A 24,229-nucleotide genomic window follows, 5' to 3' on the forward strand; every position below is an offset into this window, starting at 1 on the left:
TGTCTGCTGGCTCGTCTACTCACGGTCGGGGCCACGGCGACAAGGTCAGAGCCCGAGCATGGGACCTCGCCTGCCGAGCACGTACGGCTGGGGGTGTTCTGCGGGATCCGCAGGCGTCTGTGGACAACAGCTGGATTCCTGCATCTTCTGGCGGTGTCTGGAGCACCTGGGGGATGACATCATTCCTGTTGTCTTGACTTGGGATCAGTCCCCAGAAATGAATTCTGTTCCCAAATCCCATTTTTATCTTTTTAGCCAGACAGCGATCCTGTACCTTCTTCATTTTTATTCTTATACATCCGTTTCTTGGCAAAAGGACGTTTATATTGGACTCCATTTTCTTCTAGAAATTTGTGGCTGGTGACTTCGGCTCCTCGTGGCTCTCACAGTTGAGCTGGAAGGATGCAGAGATCATTTGTCCCAACCCTTGTATTTATTTCATGCGGGCATCCCAGCTGATAGGATGTCTACCTAGAAGTGGTTTTGCAAAGCATTTCAAGTTTCGGTTCTGAATTTCATAACAACCGCTCTTTTACAGAGGTGTTTTGTGAAGTAGAGGAGGGAATTTGTACGTGTGTAATGTACTATACGCTAAATAAATACCGTGTCCACTTCTTCTCTTTACAACATCACTGTGAAAATTAGATGTCACTTAGAGTCCTCGGCACCGTGCTTGGCGCATCAAAGTCCCACAGGAAACGAGCCATCTCTTTGATGTGACAATGTGAGCTGCTGTCTGATTTCTTAGAGTGTAGATCTCGTCTCCAGAAGTCGAAGTATTAGGTGGTTTTGGGATACCTAGGTAAATTTGAGACTGCAGTCTTCCCAAGTCTTTGAAATCACTGCAGGATTGTCACGTAAAAATAGATGGCATTTGGTTTGGAAAACTGTTTTCTCCCTGATCTGGTACCATTTACTGGAACCCGACGTAGTGAATGACCTGTTAGTAAGCAGCGTGTGTTTATACTTTCTGTAACTTACGGAAGCCACTGAAAACTTCTTTTTTCTTTTTTTTTTTTTTAACCGTTGGGAGTAGCGTGGCTTCTTCACTCATGTACTTACCGTGTTAGGAATGACAGACCGTGGCTGGATGTCGGGACACAGATGCCAACCCTGGGTGGGTCCGTGTCAGCGGTGTGCCTTGTGGGGACCGGCGGGGCCCCTGTGTCATCCCCTGACATGTCATGTGGGTATTCGGCCCAGAGCTCACAGCTCCATGGACGGCGGTGTGTGCGGGTTATGGGGAGAACACTCAGCGCTCTGTGCTTCCGTCTTAGATCCTCCCGTTTAACCTTCCGCCAGCCCTGGGAGTTGGGACCCCCATGCTGTCCCCTTTTCAGATGACACTAACGTCGGGGCAGAGAGGCCATTGCCCCCTACTGAGTAACAGCCCTGTTTTTCCTAACGTGTGTGGCCCTGGGCGGCATGGTCACATCCCTGAGGCCGAGGCGGGAGGATTGTCAGGGAGACCTGGGTTCAGTTCTCCTCAGCGCTCCTGTGATGCACCATTTCATTGGTATCCTCTGATCCTGTGTTTATTTCTCTGATCCTAAAACACCATGAGATAAAGGGTCACTTTAATGACAACTTTGCAGTTACAGAGAAATCCCCAGCCCTCGTCCTTAAGTGTGGGTCAATTGGAGGATGTTTTTATTTCAGAATGTCCAAGAGTAGGCAGTCTCTGAAAACCAGTGAAATACTGTAAGTAAGTAAATAAATACAAATTAAAAATGTTTTTGATTGGAGAGAGAGAGGCTTGTTTCATCACCTCTTCTCGGAAAATGTCCCCCTTCCCGGCATGGGCTTCCCTTCTTCGAGTTCTTCTGATGGTTCCAAGGAAATAACAATTCTAAAATCATTCTAAAAAAATAGCTGTATTTGTGGAGGGCTTCCTATGTGTTGTGAAGTCTCAGAAGTCATCACGTCCCTGTGAGGACTGCGGTGTACCCCGTGGTGTGTTGGTGTCAGGATGGCGGTGTGAGCCGGAGGATGGCGGGCGGAGAGGCGGCAGGCAGGACTTCCTGCGCGGTGTCACGGGTGCTCAGAGCCGGGAGGATGCTCTGGTGTTTGCCGGGGTGGCCGGCGAGTCCTGGAGGCCCCCGTGTTTCCCTCCTAAGGCCCCTTCAGTGACAGAGCCCGTGCGTCCTATCCTGCCACCTGCCGTGGCCCACACGCCCCTCGGCTCTTGAGGGCCCTTCCGTTGTCCCGGTTTCTGGCACGTTTTCTTGTTTCCATCCTCCCTTGGTTTGTCGTTCCCTCTTAGACAAAGTCATCAGCACTCCAGGTGGGTCTGGCCAGGTCAGAGCTGGGGGGCTGGAGGGCGACTGCCCCACGCTCTCAGGGCATGAGAGTCTCATCAGTCATTGGAGGCCAAGATGGGCTTTCTTGTGGGAGAGGGTCTCTCCGGGCAGGCCTCCCTGTGTTCTGGGCGACCCCAGGGGATGCTGGTCCTGACCAGCCCACGAGCAGTAGAGAAATCGAGAGAACGTGTTTAGAAATTTTGTAGCAATGTGAGTGTTGATTTTAGTGATAAAAATGTGGGCGTGTATTGTCCCATGTTTCAGTACTTCATTTTTATCGTGTTTTATATAAAATAGCCATGCTGGACAGACTGGTATCGATAGCATCAGCGAACACTGCCCTCCCCCACAGGGTGGGTTGGGAAGTGCTGGCTTAGGGGCCTCAGGGGGTCAAGGTCACGTTTGTGGTGGTTCTGGTTTGCACTGGCTGCCCCGTCTGGCCTCGGATGCGTGAGATTTGTGTGGTGACGTTTCGTGAGGCACGGTAGGCTTCCCGAATTCACTAGCCTTCATTCTGGCCAGTGGGGGGGCCGAGGGAGGACACCGCCGTCCCCGCACGCTGTGCCCGGCCTGAGTCCTCCTGCCCTCCTGCGAACTGCTCGGGGGTTCGCATTAGGGGATTTTCTCTGGAGTTTCCGGCGGGACCCGCCTCCTGGGGCTTTGCTTTGAGCAGCAGTCTGTCCTGCGCCTGTCCTGGGGGCCGTGAGGTAAGGGGACAATGAGCCTCTCTGGAAGCCGGGCAGACCCACGCTCTCGTGTGATGGCCGCGCTGCACCTTTGTGAAATGGGAGCCACGGGGCCCGTTTGATGGGACCGGAGGAATCCCCCGGAGTTGCCCAGGAGTGCCGAGCATTGTGACCTGCTTGGTCCCTGAGGCCCAGAACTTTGCAGGCGACGGGCCAGGCTAGCCAAGCAGTTGGTTGTACACTTGCAGACCACCCCCTGAAACCCGGCTGCTAGGATGCAAGCACACTCCTTAACGTTTTATGTCACTCTCCGGGCAGCGAGGAAGGGATCAGCGTTTTCCTGACGGTTGCCTGTTGTGGGACCACTGTGCCCCCGGCTGGGCCCTGTGCCACGAATCTCTGGACACCTGCGCCAGACCTACCTCCGCGCCTTTGCTCACGGTGGTTCCTCTGGCTTTGGCCCTGATGTCCCCCTCCTCCCCCTGGAGCCCTGTGCCTCCCCGTTTCCACTCTCACTTCAGAGCTCCCACCACTGTCAGGACAGAGGACTCCCTGTTCTCCCCGCCACCCGACGTGTGGCTCCTTGAGGACACAGCGGAGTCGTGTTCACTCTCTGCTGGACCCTCCCTGGTTGGCCCAGCACTTGTGAGGTGAGATGCGGCCTGCCTGCTCAGGGGTCAGAACCCTGTGGCCTCGCCCTGTGGGCTGAGCCCTGCGCATGCCTGGGGTCACCCTAGCCACCCTGCGTGGGGAGGGGGCAGCAGAGCAAGAACGTGGCAGGGTGGGGGGGTAGGATGTGATGGTGACACTGGGAATCGGGGCTCCTTGGGGGCTGGTCCGTGTGGGGCGGGCTGGCTCTGGATGCCAGCCAGCCACTCATCGTCCGCCTGCTCACCCAGCACACGTGGTTGCTGGGCCTGCCTCCTGAAGGCGGGGAGGGTTCCCTTTCCTGCGCTTGCACGTCCTGGGTGCATGTTTCTGGGGCCCGCTGAGTGCTGTGTGCGTGTTGGCCCTTTGGCCTGGGGGGCTCTGCCCGCTCTGGCCGCAGCCTACCTCTCCTGCCCCCCTTGGCCCCTCTCACCTCGCCCCACTGTGGCTGTGGGGTCATCTCTCACCTTGCCCCTGCACCTGGCCCCCCCGGGCCACATCTTCTATGAGAGGTTTCTCCGGATCTCACGTGAACACTCCCTCTCTGCGGGGAAGGTAGCCGGGCCTCCCAAGCGAGGTCGACGGGAGTCCTGGTTTGCCCGTCGCAGACCCAGGTTCCACCTGCTGTTCTACATGGCATGCACGCATCCCGAGCTCCAGCCACAAGTTAGGGGTCACCGTGCTCCTGCGCCCAAGTGGAGGATCTTGCGGTGTCGGAAGCTGGGGGTGGAGAGGTTTGCCGACAAGATCCGATTGGGGTTTGGAAAGCAGGCTCTGGCGGCAATGTCAGGAACTCTGTGCTGTTTCTGTGGGATGTCCTCAGGCTGGAGCATGGGGGGGCCGGCGTGTCTCCCGCCCCTGTGGCCTATTCGGTGGATGGGCGGCTCCGTCCAGGGGCCGCGGCTGCTGCGTTCTCTGGCGGAGTTCGAGACCGCGTCATGGCGCGGGGCGGGGGGACACCTGTTACTCGTGATACTTGAAGACTGCAGACAGGCTGCACGGTATTCGGGGGTCACGGTTTGTGAAATTTGGCGGTGAGGCGGGGCATCTCCTTCCTTCCTGTCACTGAGACGGAGGGGAAGAGGGCGTCTGTTGGGGCAGCTCGCCGGTGGATTGGGGCACTGGAGAACTTGGGTGTTCCTTCAGCAGCGAAGACCCAAGTGCCAAGTGCACGGGCCAGCCTGCCCGCCCGCCTGCCTGCCAGCAAGCACTGCCGTGTCCCAAACGAGCAGTAAGTGGGTTGACAGGAACCCAGGCAGTAGCAACTGGTTTTTTGTTCTTTTGGTTTGTTTTCTTTTTTTAGTGACGCATTTTGGGGGAGAGAGGAACCTTAAAATGATCCCTTTTAATACAGCATGTGGGGTAGTGGAAACGGGAGCTTTTCAACTCTGTTTACTTTCCTGTTTAAGTGTTTGGTCTTGCAAGTAGGGTAGGTTTAAATTCTGTTTTGCTATTCCCGTATGGTGCTTCATTTCTACCAAATTTCCTAGCAGCATGCATAGATCCCTTTTTTGTTGCTGGTTATGTTTCCCTCCCTCTGTTCCCTGTGCCTCATTCGGTGGGTGGCGGTGGATGGGGCCGCTCACCCGCTGCTGCTGCCCAGTTACTACCCCAGCACAGAGGGGTCCCTGACTCTTCACAGCTGTGTCTTCCTCATCCTCAGCTTGGTTACTAAATATTCCTGCATGTCTGAGGGAGACCCTGAGAACGTAGCTACTGGTACCTTTTAAAGATTATTACTGTGTTTTTATTAACTAGGAGGACACCAAAAACAAAAAAACAAAAACGGGTGTATGAAGTAGCTATTAATTGAAGATGAGCATTATTCTCAGCCTCTGCGAACGTTTCCCGTCATTGACCTTTAAAGAATAAACACAGAGTGGATTTTCAGCATTTCCTCTTACTGGACTTTGTCACTCTCTGCGCACGGTTGGTGAGTTTGTCCGGGAGAGTGATGGGAAACCTGGCCTTCCGTTTTCCGCAGGTGGATTCCCCGCCTCTGCCGGCAGCTCCGTGAGGGGTTCGAGCGGTGGGGGGACGGGGTGGGGGGGTGGCGGGGTTTCTGCCATCTGTTTCTGCATGCCGGGGAGCCTGCTGTCGACAGAGGGGCTGGAACTGGATCGCTTGGTAGTAGGGCTTAAAAAAAAAAAAAAGAAGAAACCATCAAAAGGAGCATGAACTCATAGGAAAAACAAGACCTCTCGTCATCGGTGGAACATTCCAGAGTAGGATAAAAGTGCAAGAAGCTAGGTCGGATGTTTATTTCCCAAGGAGCCGGCTGGCCTCTGGTCTCATTGTCCAGATTCGTCAGGATTAAGATGAAGACGCTGAGGGGCGCCTGGGTGGCTCAGTCTGTTAAGCCTCTGACTCTTGATTTCGGCTCAGGTCATGATCTCAGGATGGTGAGATCGAGCCGCGTGTCGGGCTCCATGCTGGGCTTAAGATTCTCTCCCTCTGCCCCTCTCCACACCCCACTCACACACACTCTTTCTCTCTCTCTCTAAAAAAATTAACTTGAAAAAAAAAAAAAAGGTAAAGACACTGATGTTTCCTTGTGTGGGGTGGTCCTTACCCTTCCTTTTCAGGGAGCAATTTCTTTAAATTGCAGCTTCCTCTCCAACTTACCTGCTCTGTGCTTTCCTTTAATTATTCCACGGCATCACCCACTTCAATTATAAATGAGCGAATTGCGTGGTGTGATTATGGTTTTTACTCTGTTTTGTCCAGATAACATACAAAGCCAAGAGGGCAGGGCCTGTGCTTTAAGGGCTAACGCCCTGGCCACTGAGTAGGTAGATAGTTGCTGAGCAGGGGAGTCTCTTTGAAGATTGGCTGTATTTCTCTGTTCTTAGGCGACCGAGTGGTCAGATTCCAGAGTCTCTGAAGCTGATCAGGTGCCCCGGGACTAGGCCATACTGGTACAGATGTTAGTCCTCGACGAGCTTGAGGACGTCGATCCGTGATCACAGACATCTTTTCTTTGGTTTGAGCAGCTTTCTCGGACCCGAGAGTGGTGAAAAGCAGTCTGTGCTTTCCCACCTTCCCCGGCTGATTTCCAGAGGGGGTGGGGGGGCGGGGGGGGGCGTGTATCTTAGGCTCCCACGCACATATGAAACCTGCCTCTTACTGAGCAAATTCGTTTGGAGTCCACTTCGGTCTGTGGTCCTCTAGGACGGAAGATCAGGGGGGAGTGCGGGTTGAGGGTGCAGACTCGTGAGTCCCCGGGCCTGACCCTGCATCCTGTGCGTGCCTTGGGACTGCGCTCCATCCCCGGCCTGCCCTGCTTACTGTGTGGTGGGAACACCACAATCCCCTCTGAGCTACTCTGAGTCAGGGCTTCAGGGCAAGACGGGGCCGCCTGAGCCTAGGACACCGCAGGGGCCATAAGAGAAATGTGTGTCCAAGTATATTTAGAAGGCCGAGTCATCAGGATGTGGTAGCAGGGCTGGAATGTGGAGCAGGAAGAGTTTGAGGCTGACTCTTCTGTCTGGCTTGAGCACCTGCCTGAGGGGCGTCTGGCTGGCTGGCTGGCTGGCTGGCAGTCACTGAAGTATTTCTGGGGACCAGTGTAATGCCAGCATTTCAAAACACAGAAGTTTCAGATGGAATGAACCTGTCTTCTCATCACCTAAGAGTAGCCTCTCCTCTGTCCATTCACCACCCTCCCGGTCAGCCAGGTGTCCAGCCTTTGAGTAGGCATGGAATGTCCTTTTCTCGGACGCTTCAGTCACCTGGTGAACACTGTTGCACGAGCCTGTCCCGTCTGCTAGCCTGGCACTTGGTCTGCTGGTCTGTGACATTTGTGCAGTCTGTACCCTGAGTGTCCGTCCCTGTCTCACTGGGCTCCCTAGGGCCTGGGGCTTCCCTGGAGAGGGAGGGGCCTGCTTTGTTCCCAGCAACTCCCTTCTGGGCCGCCTTGGAACAGGGCCACGTGATGGCTCTGTTGGGACCTTATTATTACCCCTCACAGCTCCCCCCAGGACTGGTTGGCAGGGTCGGGGTTAGTGAGTTCATGGATCAGTATTTTCAATGGATCCAGGGATCCTGTTAGGCCGGGAACGGCTTTTTAGAGAAGGAGGCCTTGGGTACAGATGCTAACCAGCAGCTTTGTCAAACCTGTTGTGGTTTGCTGGCCCAGGAAGGAAGTCTCTCTCTGATCTGTTGATAAGCAGCAAGGATCATGATCTAGCAGGGAGTTCTTGGGTAAAGAAATGTTTTGTGGAAAAGGCGGGGCTGTCACAGTATCTGGAGATTATCTGTGTCCGAGTGCAGTTTAAATTTGTGGCTCTTGTGTTTTCCACACGCACACATGCACGTGCACACGTACACACACACTCCAGGTTTCTCCTGAGCACGACGCCCTTGGTCACAGGGCTGGGAGCACAAGCCTGCAGCTGGACCTTCTGTGCCGCAGGCTGGCCCCGCGTCCCTGCTGGCGGTTGAAGCTGGAGTGGCCTGTCACTCGCCAGGCGTTGTCACTTGTAACTGCTTCCCAGGTGTGCGGGGCTGGGTGCACCTCTGAAGGAGCCATGGAGACCCTCCTTGCTCCCCCCTACAGGGGGTGTGTCTGTCTCGGGGATGGGGAAGGAACTGGGGTCTGCGGCTGGAGTTTGTATACCTCATGCTGTCTCCCCAGCAAACCCTTTGCAGTGGGTGTTGTTCCCTAGTTTTCCCGTGAGGACGGAGGCCCAGAGACTTCTGCTGACTTAACCATGCTCAGGCTAGACAGCTGGGAACTGAGTGGAGAGGCCGGCTTCAGCTTTGCTCCGCCTGGTCCCAAACCTGAGTCCCCTCCCATCCGCCCACATGGGGCATGATTTGGGGGAGATCCCCCCTTGCTTTCCTCTGCGTGCTTCATTTTGGAGGGTTTCTGCGTCTTTGTGCAGGTTCTGCTTACCCCCGGCCTCCCAGACCGCAGGGGAGCCGCTGGGCCGAGGGAGAGCAGAGAGGGGGTGTGGCATCTCACCTGCGGCCAGGCCCATCCTGGGGTTGGGTTTGGTGCCCCTCAGGATTGTGCTTGCTTTCACCCTCCTGAACACGTGGCGGCCTGGCTCTCCGGGCTACTCGAACGTTCCTGCCTTCCAGGGTCATCTTCGATGTTTGCAGGGCTCTTTCTCTCGGTTGACATCGCCTCTCCTGAGGGACCCTGCTTTCTCTTCATGCCTGCTGGTTTGGGATTGGGTGTCAGAGGCGGCTGAGCACTGTGGTTTTTTGTTTGTCCTGTTTTTGTGTTGCTTTGAAGATGGGGGGATTTCTAATGTGAACAGTTAGGCTTCTTCAAGGCTGTTGGTCCTTCTGAAACTTGCTTTTTTTACCCGGCTTGCTGGGCCTCGCTTGCCTTCACCACGGAGGCAAGACTTTTGGGGAGCTCCGTCCCGTGTCCCACGTGTACGAGCTTTTCCACTGTGGCTGCAGGGGGCACAACCTTGGCTCTGCCCCGCGTGAGCTCCGGGAGTCCTTCTGCCTGCTTCTTTCTGGTGGCCCCGAAAGGTCCTCCTTCCTTGTGCTGCAGATTGTGGGCGCTCCAGGCAGCGAGTTTGTCTCTCTCAGAGATGACGGTCCTGTGCTCCCTGCTGCCCAGTGCACAAAAACCATTTCAGTGTTTTACTTATTTAAGGAGAGAGAGTCTGTTTGGTCCTTGATATTCCGCCTTGGTGGGCAGCACAGAGGTCCCCCACGCTGTGGTAGCCGTGGTCCTAGGACTAGATGAGGCTCAGAACGTTTTATGTAGTATCTAGAAGCAGTGTGGGAGCCGAAAAGAAATACAGAGACCGTGTAGTCCAGAGACCTCCCTTTATTTTATTTTTTAAAAGATTTTTTAAATTTATTTGACAGAGAGAGAGAGAGAGCGAGAGAGCGAGTGAGAGAGGGAACACAGGCAGGGGGAGCGGGAGAGGGAGAAGCAGGCTTCCCGCTGAGCAGGGAGCCCGATGCGGGGCTCGATCCCAGGACCCTGGGATCATGACCTGAGCCGAAGGCAGACGCTTAACCGACTGAGCCACCCAGGCGCCCCGAGAATTCCCTTTATAGAGGAGGAAAAAGGCACAGAGAGGGAGTTTATTTGCTTCGAATTGTGGAGTTTGTCACAGTGGTGATTTATAAACATTTGGCTCACGCCACAGAAAGGATTTTCATTCATGAAGGATGTAATGATCTGCTTCTGGTGACCCAAGCGGGGGTCGGGACCCGGTGGTCCTCCCGCCATGGGGAGGGGCTGACCCGAGTCTTGTTTGCCCGGCACCGGCAGCTCCAGGGCCAGAGGACCCAGCTCATTGTGCCTGGGGGGGTCTGTGCTCCTCCTTTGCTCGGTCTTGGCTACTTGCTTTGCACAAAGCTCCGTGGAAGATACCCCTCCAGTGAGCATCACCCTGACTTGACAGCCATGCCCTTCAGCATGCTTCTAGTAGCTTCTTCCCACCCCTCCCTGCTTTGCCACCCACCCTCAGAAGACCATTACACCTGGTTCAGGTGCGGTGTGGGAGCCCGGGTGGGATGCAGGAGGGGCTTGGGCTGGAGCTCTGGGCCAGACCCAGCTTCCTCATTCCACCTCCAGATTCTTGGCCCGGGGCCGCCGCTCACCCCTGGCCTTCTGACCTCCACTTGCCAGAGGGACGGAGAAATGAGGAAGAGCTACCACCAAGGATTACATTATGGTAAACCCTGGGGCTTTTTCCTGGTCGGCCAGGACCAATGAGAACCCTTTCCAGATTTTGAAAGGTACTTTTGAAAAAGTTCACGGAAGAGGTGCCTCTCGTTCCGCTAACTGGGGGCACGTGGTGGGGGTGTGCCATGTGCTGGAGGGGGGGGTGCGGGAGCTCTGCCCGGAACATAGCTCCATCTCGGTGCATCCCGATGACCGTGCGCCATGTGCTTTCCTGCCCAGGTGTGAGTGTGGATGTTGCACGGGGTGGTGTTGCCAAGACAAAGCTGGAAGCTTCGAGCCAATAAACTCGGGTTCACGTGTCTCCAGAGGCTTTGCGCACCCCACTGGGGAGGCCTCGGGATTGTGACCCACATTTCAGACGAGGGAGCTCAAGCGCTGAGATGCCGAGGGATCGTCGCCGGGACCTTGAACCCAGTGGCCCCAGCGTCCAAGCTGTGCTGGCGTTTTGTTAATGAACACCCTCTGCTTTGTCCTTTTTGTTTGGGTCTGTGTGTGGCCCGGGGGACTCGATTCCCTTTGCCTCTGGGAGGGGCTCAGCTCATGGGTGGCCCTCTGGCCTGGTCCCTTGAGCCTCCGGGAAGCTCGGTACACGCAGTCGTCTGTGACAGGGACGGGCCGGGGACAGCAGGGGGAACACCAGGCACCAGGCCTGTCTTCCAGAGCTTGGGGTCATGGTTGGCCAGAGGTCGCCAGGGTAGGGTCAGAACACATTTTATTCCATTTGGAAGTTCGTGGTTTCTTTGTCAGATTGTTCTCCTTGCCCGTGTTGCATTTTGACTGATCCTCAGGAAGGACGTTGAGGACTCTGATTGTCGGCCTTATTAATTAATTAGCAGCATAGAGAGTTCCATATTGTCTCATTTCCCAGGCTGCTGAGCCATGGTAGACATTATCGTTGGTGTAGCTGCTACTTGCTGCCCGTTCTAACGAATTCACGTTATACGCGTATGTGCGGATGTTTTGGTCTCTGTTCGTTTTCCTTTCCACGAGGGCGGGGGTCCCAGAGAACAAAGCGAGTGGGCAGTGGAAAATGGGACTGGGCGCCCAGCAATCAAATGTCCTCACTGTGCTGTTTCTGCTGCCTGGATGCTGGCCCAGCCACTGGGCCTCCCTTAGTCACTGTGTAAATGAGCCACAGGGGTCCTGGCTCCCTCCGGGAGGTGGTTGGTTGGAGGAAGGCAGAAGGGCATGTCGTGGGCCTGGTGCAGACGTGCTTTCATAAATGGGGGGCCCTCCGTACTCCCGTCCAGACCTGCACCTGCTCTTCTGTGTTAGGTAACGTGGGGGCGGTTGTGCAGTGCTGAGTGACCCAGTCTCATCGACGTTGAGTCATTGGCTCCCCCCACAGGAGGGGTGGTAGATGCCTGGCGCCCTGACTCCCCCACCTGGACCGACGGTGTGTGTGGGTGAGAACCAGCGACCCCCTGCCCCGGGGGCTCCCATCCCAGAAAGCCTGGGGAAATCCATAATGGCCTTTGGCTTCTGCATCTTGACCGTTCTCTAGAGTTAGGGACATTCCATAGGATGACCCGAATAACCATTAAAAAATTTAGGGGTCGGGGCGCCTGGGTGGCTCAGTTGGTAAAGTGTCCGACTCTTGATCTCAGCTCAGGTCTCGATCCCAGGGTCGTGAGTTCAAGCCCTGCACTGGGCTCCATACCCAGCGTGGAACCTACTTAAAAAAAAATATATATATATATATAGCACCATTGTAGAGTTGACAGAGGCCGCTCGCTGGTTGTACTTAAAATCAGTAAGTTATTGACTTTGGAGAGCCGTCAGCCTCATACAAAAGCAAGCGTGGACGGTAGAATTGGTGCACAGGACATGGGGGGCTGTCACCACTACATGGAACGTTGGGCCATCATGTTTCTTATTGGTTAACATCTCACGGACTTGACACATCTGGCTCCTTTTCTGAGCTGCAGTCATTGTATTGGCCGGAACTCTCTGTCCCCCCTCCCCGACTAGAGCTCCTGAGACGTGACCCCTTGTGAAACTGTGGGTGTCCTGACCTCCGATCTCTAGGCCTGCCCCCCGGAGTGATCGCTGCCTGCTCTGTCCCTGGGCCAGCCTCTCTGCGGTCTCCTTCTTCAGAGCAAAGCCTGGGCTTAGGTACATTTAGAGCTGGTTGCCCGGTAGGCACATCCAGAATCAAAGTCCTGGATGTAGCTAGAGGGCCTTGCATATGCAAAGAGCTGATTTTTCCCTTCGGGGGCTGCAGGGGAGGCGGGTGGGGTTCTGATCAGGGCGAGGCGGGGCAGAAGGCCTGCAAGCGATGTGGGGTTATGGGTCGGTGGGGGGGGGGGGGGGGGGCTGAGTCTGCAGGACCCCAGGCCAGCACAGGCAGAGCAGGGGAGAAGCAGGGAGAGGAAGGGCAGAGACCTGTCTTCTCTTACCAGCGTCATGCCTGCCTTTCACCGGCAGCAGCGCGGTGAGAACACGAGCCTGTGTTTTGGGGTTTGCGTGTCCTCTGGGGCAGGTTTGAAAATCCTGCCGTGAACCCGTCTCCAGGTGCTCAGAGGGGTGAAGGCCTTGTGGGCTTTTGTCTGAGGGGTTCCACCTGGGCAGTGCATGGGGGCAGGGCCGGGAGGTTGTGCCTTGCCGTCTTGGTGGGGCTCACTTTTCCCGTAAGCTGCCACTGTTCTCTGCCTGAACAGCTGGCGGGTGCGTCCGCACCGCCCGGATTCCTCTGTGTGCGCCTGGGGTCCAACCTCCCATGTTCGCAGTGCCCACCCAGGGGCCGGTGTCACAAACTGCTCTTCTGGCTTCTCCTCTGGATGGGACTTGCTTCAGGAACAGAACGGACAGGAAGGCAGGCGTGCTACGAACCGAACTTGCATTCTGTAACCCTGCATGGACGTCCGGTGGATCTGCCGTTCCCAAGTGGCCCTTTGCCCGCTTGGTGGTGGTGTCTTGGTGGAAGAGGAGGAGCGGGGAGGGAGCAGGTGGAGCGGCTCAGGGAGGCGGAGGTCAGGGGAGGTGGCATAGCAGCAGGGTGAGTGGGCGTGCCCGTGAAGATCGCAGCTTATTAATAACTTACACTGTGCTTCACACACATGCCTGCACCAGGTCTTCGCACCGCCCCGTGAGGTGACCCTCCCCGAGGGAGGGCTAGTGCCTTCCCCAGGCCTCTGAGCTAGTGGTTTCTAGAAATCCTGGAGCTAGTGCTCTTAACCATGAGGTGAGCTGCCTCACTAGTGGGGGGACGCCAGATCAAAGGACGGGCGGGAAGAAAATGGACGTGGCGAAGGCATTTTATTTTGGGAAAACCATTTGTCAAGCTGAGCAGGCTCTGGGCATGAGGTTTCTCTGTGGGGCGATGGCAGTGTTCTAAATTTAGGTGGTGACGGCAGTACAAATACTGTAATTACACTAACATTCGTTGGATTGTACACTTAATATGACACCTGAAGTTTTGTTAGGTAACTGATATCTCAGTAGAACTGCTTAAAAGAAAATAAGAGGTTGGTGGACTCTCTTTCTCCCTCGCGTTACTGAAATGGATGTTTCCATGCCTGGCATTGTAGAGTGGGTGGTTGAGTTTAAAGCTAGGTGATTCATACACTACTTTTCTCATAATGTCAAGAAGCCGGGCACTTAGAGGTCGTTGTGTAGAAAAAAGTGTCTGAAGATGGTAAATACAGGACAGTGTCAGTTCAGGTCTACGGCACTTGGGTGCAGTGAGGTTTTTGTGAAAGGCTGGTGGTTTTCTCAACAGCGGCATTGTCCCTGCTGCGCTCGGTGTCTTACTGTTTTGGAGAAGAGGTTTTTGTCGCTCTGATGAGTGGCGGGCCAGGTATTTTCCTGTGTGACTCAGTGGCTCATATGGTACCATCGGGACAGAAGGCAGTATTCTCACTCCTAGATAGGAGGGCCGGCATGGTGAGTAATTACTAAAAACCTAGTAAGTTTTCATAAAAATGAGTAATTGTAGCTGGGAGGAGGCTACATGGGAAATCTTTATCACACCCCGCTGTGTATGTTTGGAGGTCGTAGAGGAAGACACGCACACAGTTGACCCAGTGGGCTTTGGGCGTCAGGGAATTTGTGATAGATTGTAAGACAACGCTTTCCCCATTAGAATCACGGACAGATGCTACAGTCATGTGTTCTTCACTAGGGCGGGAAGCTCATCGCTTAGTGGATTTTGATTCTGATTTGTTCTACGACTTTAACTGCGTTTTGTTATCAAATGACAAAAGCTATGGTGATTGTACTTCGCATACTGACCTTCAGAAGCCTCCGCTTGTGTGTCAGAGATGGACCCGGATCCCACCGGGCGGTGGGCTGCAGGGGGCAGGAGGGGGCCACCTGGAGGGAAAGTGAGCTGCTGGGCCCCAGCGGGTAGGACCTGTGCCATTCTGTCCTTTCCCTGCCCGACAGCAGGGTTGGCCAGGGCCGCTGCGGGAGAGGGCGTGGGGGCGCCGGGAGAGCCCCGTGCGGCTTTGTTTTCACCGCAGCCTAAGGTGGGCATCCCTGGGCTGTCCCTGCCCCCCACCCTCAGCATGCTCATGCATTGTTGTTCCTGTGTGGGGGTGGTTTATCTGCATGAAGACTTCAGCTTGGAGGTTTTGATGGAACATTCTCGCTGGTTGAAGACACGTCGAACCCCCTCGTTCTGTTCTCTGTGGTGTTCATCTTTGGTTTTCTTAGCAGAGTAATGAAGGGCTCCTTCTGTGCCTTTATTTCCCTGACAAGATTGTGCGCTGGGTGGGACCAAGGACCCAGCCCCGACACCTACTAGAGAGACATGTCTCTTAGGGACGCCTTGTTCCTTGCTGTTCAGGAATCCAACCTTTACCTGTTGAATCAGCGCTTTGTTTAGAGCGCCTTAATTTAGTCCTTCTGGCCAACGTATGAAGCCGCCAGTCGGCCCCGAGGACGCACACAGATGCATGAAGTCACACAGCTGACTGACAGGTGGGAGCCTGGGGTTGGACCCCAGAGTCTGGCCTTCCACCGTACGCTCCCCTTTGTTCCCCGGCAGACACCGTGCTGACTGTTACACTCCTGTCTCATTGAAGCCCCCCACCTGCTCCCCGAGGCCCGCGTTGGTCCTGCGTTTTTAGATTGGGAAACGGCTCAAACCGCCCAGCGGACGTTCTCCAACTCCACAGCGGTGTTTCTCTTGGGTGGCTTGGGCTGTCTGGCAGCCAGCATGGGCAATGAGGTATTCAACGCCCCCCCCCCTTGCCACAGGATGCGGGTGGGTGCCAGCCATCACCGTGCGCGTGGAGTCTGGCTCTGTGGGTGCCCAGGCCGGGTTGTGATGCGTCTCATCAGCTCTTCTTGCTGGGCTCCATGGCCTTCCTTCCAGCGGGCCCTCACCTTCACCACCTCACTGTGGGGGGCGGGGCACGGAGGCGTCCCTGCCCCATGTCTGGGGACGTCAGCGGGCAGGGGCACGCGCTGAATTACAGAGCGCAGCAGGAGGAGGGGTAAGAGACCGTTTTCATCTGGGCTTTTAGAGAAGGCTCCAGAAGGAGGTGGCTTCCCAGCGAGGCCTTTGAAGATGAGTGCCTCATGCGTGTGGAGGGCAAGGGAGAGAACATTCCGGAGAGTGAAGAATTCCCGGGCAGAGCAGGATGGGGCGGCCTACCTGCTGCGAGCTGTGCGTTCTAGCTGGCGGGAAGCCAGGGCAGGAAGGCGGCCCCCCCGGAATATTCCGTGGAACTGAGTCACCTGGGGTGAGGTGCTCAAACTCAGCCGCAGCCCTGCAGTCAGGACCTTGCAGGCCTGCAGGCCTGGGAGTCTGCATTTCTCAGCAGTTCCCCCTGGAGGTCTGACCTCCCATTGATTCCTGCTACCCTGACAGCCGGGCCCACTAGGTTCAGACCCCGGCTCGAGGCACCTTTTCCGTGTGGTCTTTGAAACCTCGGGTTCTGCGTTAGCCGAGCGAGGGAGGGTCAGCACCTGCCTCCCTGGGCAGGGGTCTCACTCAGCGCATACAGTGGGCACGCTCCTGCCAGGGGAGGAAGTGCTTCAGGGAGGGGGCTGGAGGGGTCCGGAGAAGCCAGTTGGGTTGGTACCCCAGCCTGGGGCCAGCAACAGGCCTGAAGGAGCGAGGTGGAGGGGGGGGCATTCACGTAACCCCCGGGAGTGTGACTCAAGAAGGAACTTTCTAGAGGAGAGCACTGCCCAGCTGGAGGATCCGTCCCTCGTCCCCTCCCGGTGCCCCATCGCCAAGTCCTGTGGGAGCTCCTGGCCCAGCCTGCCGCTGCGGGGTCATTCCCCCCACATCCACCCCCCACGCTGCAGGGCTTAGTGAGGGTGGAAGGAAATCACTCAGCACAAGGTTATTCTACGGGGCGGGGGGCTCTTCTTCATATTAATGGAGGCAGCATTTCTGCCCTGCTCCACTGGATGCCTGCCTCTGACTTTGGAAAGTATTTCTATAGCCAAATGGATCTGGGGATCCAGTACCGAATAGTGAGGTGACCCGCATAGCTAATTAGGGGCTCTTCCAGGCTCCCGCCTTCCCTAGAGGTAGACAGCCCAGTAATGAAGGGCTCTGGTTTAAAGAAGCCTTAGCAGCGAGCAGCCACCTTGGAGAAGAATCCTGGACCACCCCCCCAGGCCCCCAACGAGGCCCCGGGCCTCCTGCCAAGGACACTCCGTAGTGCTGGCTCCTGACCCTAAGGGGAGGCTCACTAACCTGGAACAGGAAACCCACCCGGACAAACAAAAATGAGCCCCGGGAGACCAAGCCGGCATAGGGACAGGCTTGTTATTCCTGTCCCAGTTTTCGTGACCCTGAGCCTGGCCAAGTGCCACTGTTTGCCTTTCAAGAGGGACATTTGTGCCTGACCTTCGCCTGCACTGGTGGTTTGCTTCTCCTGGGGCTTTATTTTACAAACACCAGCGGTTTCCTACTGTTGCGTCCTTTCTCACTTCCCAGGATAATAAGATTCTTGTCTGAAGCTTCCACCTGTTGAATTCTTTAAAGTGTGTTTTTTTTGTTTCGTTTTTTGTTTTTGACTTGGGAGTCTTATGTACGAACAAATGAGCCACGCGTCGACATTTTGTTCTTACCGCTGTAATTTGTCATGCAGACCTGTCCGATTTTGAACGGTTCTTGAGGTACACAGCTGCCTGATAATGTATAGGATGCCCAGTTAAATTCAGATAAACCACAAAAATGTTTTCTTGGACAAGTCCCACGCAATGCCTGAGACTGACTTAGACCCAAAAGTGGTTAGTTTGTCCGTCTGCAGCTCAGGTTTTGCTGGACAGCCTGTATTTGCATTTGCTAAATCTGGTGACAAGGTTGCCTAAATTAGGTTTGGAAGGTCCTTGTCTTCTAAATCGATGTCTCCGTGGGGTCAGGTCTGCTTGCCCCTGACGAGAGGCGTGCTTAGGGATGGTGGCACTTGGGGTGACGGGGTCTCGGATTTGGACTTGAGCCTGCGCAGGAGACACCCCGGGGGCTGTCCATTCCCAGAGGGACAGGCTGGGTGGGGCCTGAGCCACAGGGAGGCTGGACCCTTGGTTTATACTCTGCTGATGTACGTGCCATCTGATTTCAACCAGATGGTCCACAACCAGCATCCATGTCACTCATACGTAAGCAAACACGCCAGAAGAGAAGTTTTAATAATTAAAGCAAACCTTGAGACAATTCGAGGAGGAGAGATCCATGCAAAAGGAGCAAGAGGAGAAGTGGGTGCCAACCAAAATGTGTCGGAAGCCGTGAGGATCGCGAGTGTGGCCGTGGCTTCGGGACGGGCAGATCTGTGGGATCCATGCACGAGTGTGGCCGAGGCTCAGACACGCGTGGGTGTGGAGATTATAAGGTGGGATGAAGGTGACCTTCCGGCTCAGGCACAAAGGGCAGAGTGAACAGGGGGCCAGTTTATGGTCTCACCTCTTCCCTGTCCACCAGTATAAAGGTCAGCAAGATGAGCGAGGAAAACGTCACGTCGGAAAAGAGACCAGAATAAAACATACACGGACGCGCTCCGGTTTCCTGGAGAGAGGACAAAGGCAGTCATCAGTCTTGCCACGATGAACTGAGAAGGAAAGTTCAGTAAACGGGCCTACGTTGAATTACACTTCTGAGAATCAAAAATTCAGTTAAGACTGCAGACAGACAAGCTGGGAAAAGCGTTTGCAACAGACACGAGCAAACGGTTTCTTACACGTCAAGAGCTCATTCTGGAGGAATATGGAGGCACAAACACGAGTTTCCAGGGGGCGGAGGATGCCCACGTCCATGGGCCGGGTGCTCGCCCGGACTTGGGCCCTGGCTTTGCACTTGGTGTTGTAAATAAAGCCTCCAGCAATCCCAGAGGGGGTCATCAAACCCATTTTATAGATGAGTCAGTTGAGTCAGACTCCAGAGAACTGGCCCCAAGGGGGGCTCAGCTCCCAAGGGGTGGGGGCGGGCTTGGCTTGATTGGAAAGCCCTGGTGCGCTCAGGTGCTTGTCCCGCTGAGCCATCAGAGGGTAGTCCAAAAGAAGAAGGACAAAGGGCAAAGAAGCTCTGGAAAATGGTCAACTTCGGTATTTGAGACCTGCACTGAAAACCACAGGCCGAGGCCACGGTTTACCTCTGGGATTGGCAGGAAAAAAATTCCAGAAAGATCACCAGTCTTCGGTCTGCCGCAGATATTATGAAACGGGCACTTCTCCTCTACTTTGGGTGGAAGGGTAAACTGCGTGAGCAAGATTTTGACAGTATGTATCTAAGCTCAGAAAAAAAATACGTGTGAAACCTTTGGTCTAGTGGTTCAACTTCCAGGGTTCTGGAAGATAATCCGGAATAATCAGAAATGCGGCCAGGGTTTTATGCACAGAGGTGTGATTGGATTGTTAGTTAGTACACCGCCTGAAACTTGCAACTGGCTGCAAGTGTGTACTAGAGTAGTTTAGAATCTGAAAAAAATATTCACCAAGATTTGAAAATAGTATCTTGTCATGTTCATGGGGGACGGGGAGGCGGGACTCCGGATTGTTCACACCGTGTGATTTCCACGGTGTCTAGAGGTGCTAAGTCCCCGAGAGTGCCGTCAGTTACCCTACCTACTGTCAGGGGATTCAGGTACATTTTTATTGTACTTCTGCTCTATTTCCCAAAATTGACCTGCTTGTTTTAAAATTTGGAAAAGAAAGAAAAAATATTTATTCCAGATGGTAAAGAGCCGACCGCATGAAGGATTGCAGAAACGAGCTGGGGTGACCTCAGGAGGGGGTGCTGCACTGCATTTGGGGCTCTGGGAGGTACCACCTCATGCGCTGACCCTGACAACTGAGCTCCGTCCTCAGCACCTCCTCAGGGCTCCTGGTGGGTTTGCTCTTGCCTCCAGACTCTGTGTCCTGCAAACCAGCTCCTCTCCACTTTCCTAACCAGAAACTTCCATTCTTCGCTAACCACCTGCTCACTGGTAGGGTATGGGTTCCTGAAGTCACGCTGCTCGCCCATCCAGTGGAGTGGTCCAGGGCTTGGAAGTGCTGATGGAGATGCTTTGTTGTCGTGGGAGATTTCAGAAAGATAGGGTAAAATTCAGTAACAAGTGTCATTTGATTATGAATCCATTTTTTTTTTTTAATCAGGATCACTTGTAACCCCCACGCGATCCATATGTAACATATACATTCTCCATAAGTAATTCAAACATTGCACCCAGACGTACCACGTTGGTGCATTTTTTCTCGTCTCTGAAAGAACAGACCAAAAACTGATAGGGTATCATCTGAGGGTGAAAGAAGAGAGGTTCATTTGAAGTTTTGAAGTTTTTTCTTTAAGCTTTTCTTTAGCATCTAGATTCTCAGAGTTAGCGAGTATTGCATCTATGATTAAAAATCAAAAAGGAAGCTATTTTTTTTTTGGAGAGAGACAAGCAGTGAAGGCACCCTATCACACCTTGGGGCTTGGATCCGTTTTCTCCAGATTTTCTGGGGGCAAGTGTGACTGTGGTCTCAGGGACCGAGCTCCCTTCTGCTGAGTGGTAGATGTCGGTGAGCTGACCCTTCTGGACTCTCTTCCCAGTGGCCCTGTCTCTGCCTCCCCAACTCTAGCGAGCGCCCCTCCCACCCCCCCGCACAGCATGGACCAGACCCCCATGTGTGTGCATGCAGGTTGGCGTTCACACAGTGGAGGGAGTAGAGTATCATCCATCTGTTTCTACAGCCCCAGGCTAAGGCTCCGGACAGAGAACCACTTGCTTGCTGGGGAGCATTCAGGTGACAGAGCGACTTGTCCAAAATGAATGAACTTTTTTGAGTTTCTTGGGCAGCGTGGGTGGGAAGGCACGTGGGCTCTGAACCCCACCGCCTGGGTTCTAATACCGGGACTGCCCCTTCCTGGCAGGGGGCAGTAAGGTGGACATAACCTTCCTGTGCCCGAGTGTCCCCAGCTGTAAATTGGGAGTCCAGCCCGGCACAGCTTGGGGAATATTCCGCTTGAGACAGTTGGCGGTACCGAGAGGTCCCTTTGCATAGGTAGGGATGAGTTGCCTGCTCTTTGTGCCGATAGTAGACGTCCCTTGCAGACACAGTTCTAAGACCTAATTATGGAGGTAATCCACGTGCAGTGTAGAAATCTCAAAATTTCTCAAATCTGAAAGCGAAACTTGACCTCTTTCCATCCCATGTTAATCCCTGCTAGTATTCTAAGTGTGTAAATATGAAAAGGCCCATTTTCTTTTCCCACATTTTAACCTGTCTTTCATTGGCTTGATTATAATCTTCACGAAGACGTTTTTTCCTAGAGTTGTGGAATTGATTGTAACATTGCTGTTTTAACTTTTGCCTAAAATTTCTGTTCTAATCCTGATGTCTGAAAGAAAAAAAAAATGCCGCTGGGCCCTTCTGCTTTGTAGAGGGGGCCAATTATAAAGCTGTCTCTGGATGTTTCCGTGCCAGATAACAGACCGCCTAGGGCTTGATTACCAGTAATTGTTGCAGAAAATGCATGTGCTCTGTGGAATGCTAATTATTTATATTCCGTGCTCAAATCCAACAGTTGATAATAATTCTTTTTGAATTGCTATTCAGGCAAAGCCATTTAAGCCAGAGACCTAGAGGTAACTTCTGTTCTGACGCCCTTGCTAAGCAGGTGGCACGTTTCCATGATTAACTTCCCTTATACGGTGTATTTTAAACAACCGACGTTTAAAAACCTAGAAGGTGAATACAGTGAAGGAAGAAGTTGAGGAAGAAGGACATACGGGGGAGGGTGGGTGTGGGCAAGAGTGAAGTGCTTCCTTTGACCAAAGCCTCTGTGCTCCCGCCTTTTCCAGGACCAGGTGGAACAGACGCCCCCTCTCGGTCCGCGAGATCTGGCAGGACCTGGCTTCCCTGCCCCGCCGGACCAGCTCACGAATCACCAGGGTAAGGAATGACAAAAACGCGGTGCCACGGATGCCCGATGCCCCCGCTGCGGCTTTGCCACGGTGCTGGGACTCCGTGTTCTGCGAGACCGTTCTTGGCCCTCACCCGAGAAGGTTCCAACCTTGGCTCTTTTCCCCTCGTAAGGAAAACAAATTCTAAAACAGAAGAAAACAAAACAAAAAAACATGGTTGCAATATCCTGACCTACCAGTATCCCGCCTTTTTGAAAGTTTGTTTCACACTGCTTCGCTTTCACGGAGGACCTACCTTAGTACCTGTTTTTTGCTCACCTAAAGAAATCCAGAGAGGATTTCCGCTTTTAGAAAGAAAGACTCAGCGTTGCTTTTGGGGCGCCTGGGTGGCTCGTTGGGTTAAGCTTCTGCCTTCGGCTCAGGTCATGATCCCAGGGTCCTGGGATCGAGTCCTGCATCGGGCTCCCTGCTCTGCAGGGGGTCTGCTTCTCCCTCTGCCTGCCGCTCCCCCCTGCTTGTGCTTTCTCTCTCTCTCTCTCTCTGACAAATAAATAACATATTAAACAAAAAAAAAAAAAAAAAGAAGGAAGGAAGACTCAGCATTGCTTTTGCAGGGAGCCATTCTAGAGGCAGCGGGTGCTGAACAGGTCGGCGGCCCCGCCAAGCCCCTTGCCCCTGAGCTGCGCTCAGCATTTCAGCATCCAGCATCAGAGCTGTGAGCACCTGTGGTGTATCTCCATGTCTTTTGTTCATCCGTTATCAGAGGAGGCTGAGACGGGTGGTTTTTGGCTCTTAGAACGCTCCCCAAATTTGTCCTATGAATTAATGATAATTGCTTCTTTGTCTTACACCGTTTCAGCTTGGGAAAGGTTTCACAGGAACGCTGAGCTCCGAATAGCGAGGGGAGACCTGTATTTCTGTTCCGTGAGCCAACCGCAGTGAACAGAACTTCGGAATCGGTTCCACATGAGTTCTCTCAGGATGCAACATGAAGGGAACCCGACGTTACCTGTCGGGGGCTCCTCCATGTGCAGTCCTCTTGAGGCTGGCGTGTGTATATTTGCACTCAGGCTAGTTTTGCGTGTCTGCGCTCTTGGTAGTTCTCTGCCTTGCTCTGATTCTATTCCTGTTATATTAATTTCTGACAGGATTATCACGGGAAAGAAAGGACAAGGGTTAAAAGCAAATTAGGTCCAACGATGCATGCGTTGTCACGGGGGTGGGGGTGGGGAGCCTGCGAAGGGAAGCCGTCTGACTGGGGGAGGGGTCAGGAAAAATGCCCACAGCTCAGCTCATGGTTTGGACTACTGGAGAGGTTAAGTACAACACGTTGTAGGCTTTAGAGCGGGGAGGCATTAGAATAATAGGATTTTTAAAATGGCTTAATCAGAAAGAGGTTGAAATTTAGGAAAAAATAAGAGCTGGGAGCTTCCCATGAAGTCAAAGAGCTGTTTTCTCAAGTGTTAGAAGCCATGTCAAACAGTTGGGAATTTCTGTGTCAAGCATAATGTTAGGGTCATCTTTGAGAACCCTTGCAACAAGAAAGAAACCCGATTTGTTAATATTGATTGGCTTTGCAACTTAGGAACATTTTAATTGATTACGTTTCACTGATTACTAGGGGTCCCATTTAAACTGAAATTATCGAAGTTTGGGTAGTGATGTTTATGTAAAAATCTACGTTGATGCTTTAATCCAAAAGTTAGAAAAAAAATTACACGGAAAGAACTTAAAGCTTAACGCTTGGGACGCCTGGGTGGCTCAGTCAGTTAAGCGTCTGCCTTCGGCTCCGGTCATGATCTCAGGGTCCTGGGATCGAGCCACACATTCGGCTCCCTGCTCAGCGGGGAATCTGCTTCTCCCTGTCTCTCTGCTTCTTCCCTGCTTGTGTTCTCTCTCTCTTTCTCCCTGTTAAATAAATAAGAATTTTAATAAATAAATAAATAAATCTTAAAGTTTTTTTGAGGTTTAAAACTAAGATGTATATTCAAGTATCCCATGGATCTCACAGCTGCTCAGTGAGTGCCCATGAGGGTTGAGCACAGACGGTGGAGCGGGCTTCATGCAGAGCAGAGCGGATTCCCTTCCTTGCCCCAGAGTGGCATGCCAGCTGCTGAAGCTGAGCGTCGAGCATGTCCCAGCACCTGAAGCAGGGCCAAAGGGAACGAATGAATGCGTCTCCACCTGTGACCTTGAACACCTTTTCCCCTCCGATCCTCAATAATTCTGCACACGTTGCATGTAAAACAGGGAAATCAGAAGGACTCATGCAAACCGGGCCCACGGGACGGATGTTTTTAGAGAGTGAGCAGTGCCCATGCTTATTTCCACCAGGCTATAGAAGAGAGCCAGCAACGGAGGGCAGTTCAGATCGGGGAGCCAGGCACGGCTGGCCGGGCCCAGGCAGCCTTCTGAGAGACAGCAGTGGTTCTGAGTGCCCTGCTCCATCCCCACACCGGAGGCGGGGGCAGGGCACAAGCCACCCCCAAAGAGTCTGCAAACTGAAGTCCCTACACACTGAGAAATACAGCCGCCAGAATCACCAGACCGCTGCTTTCCACATGCAGCGAAGATGGGTCTGACCATGGCTTTGAAGAAAGTGAGTGTGTCCTGCTCAGGGAAGGT

General features: G+C 53.8%; 1 protein-coding gene across 4 annotated transcripts in view; it reads left to right on the top strand.

The window, feature by feature from the left end:
* The window catches only part of GRB10 (growth factor receptor bound protein 10), a 172,074-nt gene that overhangs the window by 60,521 nt on the left and 87,324 nt on the right, over positions 1-24,229 (top strand). For 3 of the 4 annotated variants that reach the window (XM_025853128.2, XM_073885063.1, XM_073885062.1), the window contains one exon: positions 21,542-21,632. The exons of the other annotated variant lie outside the window; for it this stretch is intronic. In XM_025853128.2, the coding sequence (XP_025708913.1) occupies positions 21,542-21,632 (91 nt within the window). The remainder of the gene's footprint in view (positions 1-21,541; positions 21,633-24,229) is intronic. 4 annotated transcript variants of the gene reach the window in all.

Source organism: Callorhinus ursinus, unplaced genomic scaffold (genome assembly GCF_003265705.2).
Source record: "Callorhinus ursinus isolate GAN/ISIS: 27379988/994484 unplaced genomic scaffold, GSC_fseal_2.0 scaffold60, whole genome shotgun sequence".
NCBI classification, from domain to species: Eukaryota; Metazoa; Chordata; class Mammalia; order Carnivora; family Otariidae; genus Callorhinus; species Callorhinus ursinus.